A 7712-nucleotide genomic window follows, 5' to 3' on the forward strand; every position below is an offset into this window, starting at 1 on the left:
TTTTAAAGATTTTATTTATTTATTTGAGACAGAGAGAATGAGAGAGACAGAGAGCACATGAGAGGGGGGAGGGTCAGAGGGAGAAGCAGGCTCCCTGCCGAGCAGGGAGCCCGATGCGGGACTCGATCCAGGGACTCCAGGATCATGACCTGAGCCGAAGGCAGTCGCTTAACCAACTGAGCCACCCAGGCGCCCCACTCCTTTTTTTTTTTTTTTGAAGTTCTTATGTAGAAATGCCATCCTCTCCACATCCTCAATTATTCAGGTACTGTCTAACTCCAGGCTATTCCCCAAATTCACTAAACACAGTCACCAAGCCACCATCTACTGCTTAATTATGCCTGACATAACAGATAATTTCACGTCTGAATTATTGACCCAATTCAACACTCTAACCTTATGATCTCCAAATCAATTATAAAAGGATTCAGCTATAGCACCCCACAGTCATGGCCACATTCAAACCTGCTTTTTCTAGCTCTTCCAACTACTAAATAGGGCACCTATCTTGCTTTAAGCTTAACTGTCTTGTTTAGCTTATTCTTGTCTCATTAATCCTAGCCTTCAATCTTAGAGAAAAACCATTCCCTTTTCTTCAGACCCTTCAGTAACTCATAGACTCATTGCTGGTTTTCTCTGGGCTGCACAGCCAATCTCATCCCTAAATGACATTAACAGCCCCAAATATCAAAATCAGTCTCAAAACCTAAGGCTCCCTTATTTACCAATTTTAAGGCCTGGATCAACCCCAAATGTTTGCTTGTTACACACCTTCTCACAAAAGGAAGCAGGTCATTAGATGAACGGACAGAGACACCAGTTTCACTAGAAATCTATGAGCTCCAAAATCAAATGAGCCTCAAACACTGCTCAGGTACACTTTTCCTTACCCTTAACAGGCTTCCATCCACCAGAGGTATTATTTTCAAACCATGCATGACTTCATCCCTGCACCCTCTGCTCTCATCAGACAATAAAAATGAACACTTACCGAGTGTTCACTGTTTGCCAGTGACTTTTAAATGTTTCACCTGCATTAAGTAATTCAACTCTCAAAACTCTATTATTTTCATCATTTTAAAGCAGAGAGAACTTAAGTAAACTTGCTGAGGGACTTTCAGATAGTTAATTGTTGGAATCAGGATTTGAATCCAAGTAATTTGGCTAAAAAAGCCCATATTCTTAACGTCTATTTCAGTGGCTCTCAGCCAAAGGCACTTTTGCCAATATCAGGAGCCATTTTTTGGTTATCAATAAGTGATGGGGTAGTACTACTGGTATTCTGATAGGAAGACGCTAGAGTATGCTGTTAAGTGTTCTACAACATATAGGAAACTTCTATCCCCAACATCTCAGTCCCAAAACAGTGCCAAGGTTGACAAACCTGCTCTAATCAAAAGCCTACTTCACTGAGAACAAAAAATCCTGCAACTTTTCTCCCCTACATTACACCCATCCAACATTTCCTTTCCTTAATTCTCTCCCACCTCGTCTTTGTAGAAGGAACTGGTGGTGTAAGAATTAACAATGAAACTTTCTGCTTAACTGCGCCCACTCACCCACTCCAGAAGTTTGCAAATTACTCAGACTACTAACAATGCCTTTATTACTGGAATTTCCAAAGATTAATGTTCTACTCTCGGTTCCTTTCTATTCTCTTTATATATCCCGTCCCCATCACCTGACTCACTCTAAGTATCAATACTTTCTGGAATGAACTGATGGCTGTTTCCTATTTCACTGAGAAAATGGAAGCAATTAGAAGAGAACTCCCAAATATCCACTACATCTATATATCTACTTGCCTATATATTCTACCCTCCCTTGCTACTATGAACTATTCATACTGTTATCTAAAGCTAATCTTTCAACTTATCCACTAGATCACATCTTCTCTGTTGTATTAAATATTCTGTCTCTACTGGATCATTCTCCAGTGAGCATAAGCACATACTGTAAAAAAACCTTTTGATTCTGTATTCCATTTCATCTAGCACCACCCCACTTATCTGTTGCCCTAGACAACAAACGTCCTTTTGAGTCATCCAGGCATGCTATCTTTAATTCCTTGACTTCCAATGTCATTTAATTCTAGTTGATTTGTTTGAGCTTTTACCACCCTCCTTCCAAATTTTCAGAAAATGCTTTTGTTAAGGTCACCAATGACTTCCAAATTCCTAAAATCCACTGATCAATTCTGAATCCTCACCTAACTTGATCTGTCATTCTTTCTCACTAATACAGTTATCAAAAGGATCAAATGAAATAATGTACTTAAGAGTATTTTGAAAACTATCATGTATTTTGATAAAGAAACCAAGGTCCAAGCCTTGTGACTGGTCATACAGCTAGTTATAGTAGCCAATGAAGGAACCCGAACTAGTTTTTCCCAATCTTGTGATCTTTCTATAAAGTAAGAAATCCCCTCCCTTTATAACTAATAGATTGTTAAGGGATGATCAACTCAAATGAAAGACGGCTGTTCTGGATCTATAGTTCACAAGTGAGCTCCAGCAGAGGTAGAGACTTCCATTTTTTTCTTGCCAGTAGCATTATCCTCTGCTGAAAGCTCATCTGGCAAATAATGGTTATATCCACTATGCAAGCTCAAGTATCGCACTTTTTTAGTGTTCAACTTCAACAAGAGCCAAAGGAATCTGAAACCAGCAAACGTCAGTTCCCTGGACTAAGCCAGGTAAAGAGACATTTCAGATGGTAATTCTTAGAAAAATACTTCTATTTTCAGTTACTTTGTTATTCTTCTTTCATTTTCTATGATCAGTTCCTCAACTTTTAAAACTGAGACTCCTTTTTCTCGGCCTTCTAATAAATGGCAGCACTGGAGCTCTTTAGGAATCTACCCCTCTTATCACAACCCACACACATAAAGCCAAATCTCTGGTTTCAATTCATATTCTTTCTATGTCCAGAAAGACATCCAGATAAACTAGAAAGACCTCATAATTGCCCCATATATACTTCAGTACAGACTGATCATCAGTAAATATTACTGTCAATAACACATTCAGATTTGTTAATAAGCTGTTCCTAAGAAATTTATTCCTGTCTTGTAAAATTAAGCAATTACCTCCTGTGTTTTGATCAAACCCTATTAATATCTTCAAGCCAAAAACATTTTATTTAAAGAAAAATATCTTGAGTCACTTCATTTAATGGTTTTATATTTTGTAATTATTCTTTCTTATATTAATATCCATTGTTGAAATGTGTATTTTCTGACATTACAAATTATTCACAGTGTGTATGAGCAAGAAACAGATTTTCTATCACCAAAATGCTGAATTATATGCAATTATCAGCAGCAACTAGATTTTTTAGTCTTGCTCTTTGTCATAACTAAATACTAGAATAAATGACATCCTTTAAAAAAAAAACACCTTTGGGGCACCTGGGCGGCTCAGTCAGTTAAGTGTCCAACTCTTGGTTTGGCTCAGGTCATGATCCCAGGGTCCTGGCACAGAGCCCCATGTCAGGCTCCCTGCTCAGCGGGAAGTAGGCTTCTCCCTCTGCCCCTCCCCCACACTTGTGCATGCGCAGGCTCTCTCTCAAATAAATAAATAAAATCTTTAAAATAAATAAATAGAGGGCGCCTGGGTGGCTCAGTTGGTTAAGCGACTGCCTTCGGCTCAGGTCATGATCCTGGAGTCCTGGGATCGAGTCCCGTATCGGGCTCCCTGCTCGGCGGGGAGTCTGCTTCTCCCTCTGACCCTCCTCCCTCTCATGCTCTCTGTCTCTCATTCTCTCTGTCTCAAATAAAAAAATAAATAAAATCTTTAAAAAAAATAAAATAAAAATAAAATAAAATAGATAAATAAAAATAAAAATTTTTTAAATACCTTTGGTTTCTTCTACAGCAAGTTTATCACAAATCTGCTTTTCATAGGTACAAAGATGTTCCAGGGCTTCTCTATAGAGACCTGCTTCCCGAAGAACTTGGTTCTGATATAAAAGGAGTTCACTATATTCATAATCCACTTTATCAGGGGATGTCTATATATGGATATAAAGAATACTAACAGTAAGAATTTTGTTTTCGTATTAGAAAACTGTTTATACACTCAAAATAGATAAATCAAAGGATAATAACTGATAAAATTCATTTTCTAAAAATTCTTAAATATCTGTCTAGAGAGCAACTAAGTAAAAAAATGACAATATTAACTTATAACTCACTGAATAAAGTAAGAATCCCTAAGTCCTTAATAAGTAAGTAGGGGAGAAAGGGAAGCTCTTACTTAACAGTAGAATGTAAAATAATAAATCTAGAAAAAATAAGAGAGTTAGAGAATCACCACTTTGCAACTATCATAGAACAGTTGATTCAGGCAAGAACCACAATCGATGAATGTTAAAATTAGTGGTAAGTTTGATGAAGAACAGGCAAGAAAATCTCAAACTGTTTACTAAATACAAAGAGGAAAAAAATAACAATTTTTAAAGAAACCTGACAGACACCACCTTAACCAAGTAATTAAATGGAACAAACAGACCTTACACTTCTCAAAGTGATGAACTGAGAAGGGATAAACATAACTCCTGTAGTTTCCTGCCAAAAATTCTTAACTATATCTAATAATGAAGAAACAGCAAAGAAATAAAAATTGATGGACATTCTACAAAGCACTTGCTGTACTCTTCAAAAATTTCAATGTCATGAAATACAAAGAAAGTCTTCAAAACTTCCAGATTAAATCAGACTGGAAAGAATTGATAACTAAATATAAAGTATGCTTCTAGTAATGGGGGGAAAAATCTTAGAAAGGATATAAATAGGACAATTAATACATTTTGAATATGGGCTGTGGATTAGATAATAACAGTCTATCAATGTTAAATTTCCTAATTTTTGATAATCTACACGGTACTGTGTATAGAGTTAATAACTATAGAGTTATTCTTAGGAAGTATCACACTGACAGATTTAGGAGTAGAAGATCATGGTATCTGCATTACTCTCAAATGTTTCAGGAAAAAAATTTAAAAAGATAAGTAGATAATAGAAATTGTAAAGTAAATGTGTCAAGTATTAATAATCAGTTAATGTGATTGAACTCCTACCTGGAGTTCTTTGTACTATTCTTGCAACTTTTCTTGAAGTTTGAAACTATTTCAAAATAAAAAGTTTGCAAGTCTATATACACTTCTTTTTTATCATTATACTTAGAATTAGACCCAGTTTATTAGGTCTGGCTTCTGGCTGTTACCTGTTGTGTTTTCCTAAATTCTTCTAAAATCTTTGCTGCCATTTCATAATCTTCTAATAAGTGGTAAGCAATAGCATAACCAATCCATGATGCTCTCTGTGCAGGGCGAAGCTGAAGTAATTGATACCTCGTTTCCTTTAAAGGGGAAAAAAACCACATTTTTTTCTTAGGTTTACAGTGAAAGCAAATGCTCCTAAAAAGATCATATTAATTTACCCAACAATGCTGAGCAATTTGCAACACAATCCTAGGAATAATAACAGAAAACAGCTTCAGACATCCATATTGTGTAGCTTCATAAGAGCAAAATAATATTTGGTAAGAAGTACAATGAAGCCTCCAAGATAATCTTGTAACTGTTTTAAAACTTAAGACCAGACCGCTTTATTACTTCCTGAACTACTTAAAAAAAAGAGAGACAGGATGGAAAGGAGTACAGCAGAAAAACTTTTTTAAAAATACAGGGCCCAACTACTGAGTTAAGATCTATAGAAAACAACTGAGCAGGTACTACACATGGCTATACAGATCTAAATTAATAGACTGATTTAAGGGTTAAAATACAGGCACAAAGAATAGTCTCAATGGAGGTAAAAAGAAGAAACAAATAGGCTTTCCAGAAAAATGTGAGAACTAAAGGTTGTATTTACATGTTACTAGCAGACAAAGGCATTGCCTATTTGAGGAACGTCAATGTTAATATTGACTGAATTAACTCCATTCTACACAGTAATCCAATACTGCCTCAGAGTAAAATAATTTATTTTAAAAATCTGATTAGTCCAGTCATAATATACACAATCACTACTAGGAGGAGATGAATAAGATTCAATTAAATTCTGTTTAAGAACGGAAAATTTTGTTTTCAGTAAGTACTCAAAAAAGTTTTAAATATTTTAATACTACTTTCCCCTTAGAATAAAAAAATTGGCTATTTTACTTACCCTGTAACCCTCAAGATCTCTCATTTGAATCTGCAGTAAAGAAAGGTCCCTTAAGATTTGAAGATTGTCTTTATCCCATTTTAACGCATTCCTATAACACTTAATGGCTTCATCATATTTCTTGTCTGACCTCTGGAGAAGGCCATAAACATGCCAACCTAAAGGATTTAGTTAAGGACACAACCTACAAGTCAAGAAATAATATTCCAATAATATTCCTCAAGAAACTCAGAAAACTACAGCTATTTATAAAAGTATAAGCTTTAAAAAAAGAGAGAGAATATAAAGATAGAAGTTTAACACACTGGAAAACAACACAGCTTTTTGAGCCAAAGAAAATATGTCTCACCTGTCTTATTAGCTGTGACCTTGGTAAGTTAGTCTTGTTATGTTTCCTCAATTATAAAATGTAAATAGAAAGTCTATACAGCATAGTTTCATAACTAAATGGAAAAGACTCATACAAAATAAATGCTCAATAAATGTTATGAATTATCTATTGAGAGTAAGTGCGCATGCGCACATGAGTGCAGGGTGGGGAGGGCGTGCAGTACGCAGAGGGAGAGGGAAAATCCCAAGCAGGCTCTGCATCACTGGTCTGGATCTCAGGACCCTGAGATGCATAAACGACTGAGCCACCCAGGTGCCCCTGGAATTATCTTTACTTTTAAAAGAAAAAAGAGGGAATGGGTATACACATGACATAATTATTTTACATCATGTACTTTTCTTTAGCTAACAAGATCCTTAGTATAGATCGCTTAGTGCAGTACAAAGTTCCTAAAAGTCAACATAGAAGATAAAAACCACATATAAGATAAAAATTCATTTAGCAAATAATTATTAAAATATCTTAATAATCAGGGTGTAGGTGACCAAAATGGACTATTTCCTGCATTCAAAAAATTTGTATTAAGGGCACAGATAAGTAAACTGCAGTTGGTTGTAAAAAATGCTATAAAGGGGGGAAATATGTAAATAATCCCACTCCCTTAATACAGGTCCTTTTCACTTTAGATCTTGATTACTGCACAGTCACCCATCCTCCCACCTTCAGTCTCTCTGCTTTTATGCTCTCCAGAGTAACCTTTCTTAAAAACAAACAAACAAAAAACCCCACAAAATCAAAAGAAAATAATTCACTTCCCTTTCAGAAACTTGTAGTGTTTCTCAGATCAAACTTTTCAATCTACCAATTTTTATACCAGGGATCCTCAACAGTCAGTTAAATACATAATGTCCAGGATGGCACATGTAACTGAAAATACATATTTAATACCATAAATTTTATTTGAAAAATCCTTGCTTTCATACTATAAATGACAAAGTAAAGCTTAACACAATCTTCTCATTTGGCTGGTACATGTTTTTAAAAGCCTAAGGGGCGCCTGGGTGGCTCAGTCGTTAAGCGTCTGCCTTCGGCTCAGGTCATGATCCCAGGGTCCTGGGATCGAGCCCCGCATCGGGCTCCCTGCTCAGCGGGAAGCCTGCTCCTCCCTCTCCCACTCCCCCTGCTTGTGTTCCCTCTCTCGCTGTTGTCTCT

At 36.1% G+C, this 7712-nt stretch overlaps 2 protein-coding genes across 2 annotated transcripts in view; one reads left to right on the forward strand and one right to left on the reverse strand.

Annotated features, from left to right (window-relative positions):
- Nucleotides 1–6340, reverse strand: part of NAA15 (N-alpha-acetyltransferase 15, NatA auxiliary subunit) — a gene marked incomplete at its 5' end in the record, with an annotated part of 43610 nt that extends 37270 nt beyond the window's left edge. The window contains 4 exons of the mRNA XM_081812868.1: nt 2958–3010; nt 3858–4011; nt 5226–5360; nt 6170–6340. Of these exons, the coding sequence (XP_081668994.1) occupies nt 2958–3010; nt 3858–4011; nt 5226–5360; nt 6170–6340 (513 nt within the window). The remainder of the gene's footprint in view (nt 1–2957; nt 3011–3857; nt 4012–5225; nt 5361–6169) is intronic.
- Nucleotides 1–7712, forward strand: part of SETD7 (SET domain containing 7, histone lysine methyltransferase) — a 270085-nt gene that overhangs the window by 155077 nt on the left and 107296 nt on the right. The window lies entirely within an intron of this gene.

This window comes from Leptonychotes weddellii, chromosome 2 (assembly GCF_054177405.1).
Source record: "Leptonychotes weddellii isolate Sample4059 chromosome 2, ASM5417740v2, whole genome shotgun sequence".
Taxonomy (NCBI): domain Eukaryota; kingdom Metazoa; phylum Chordata; class Mammalia; order Carnivora; family Phocidae; genus Leptonychotes; species Leptonychotes weddellii.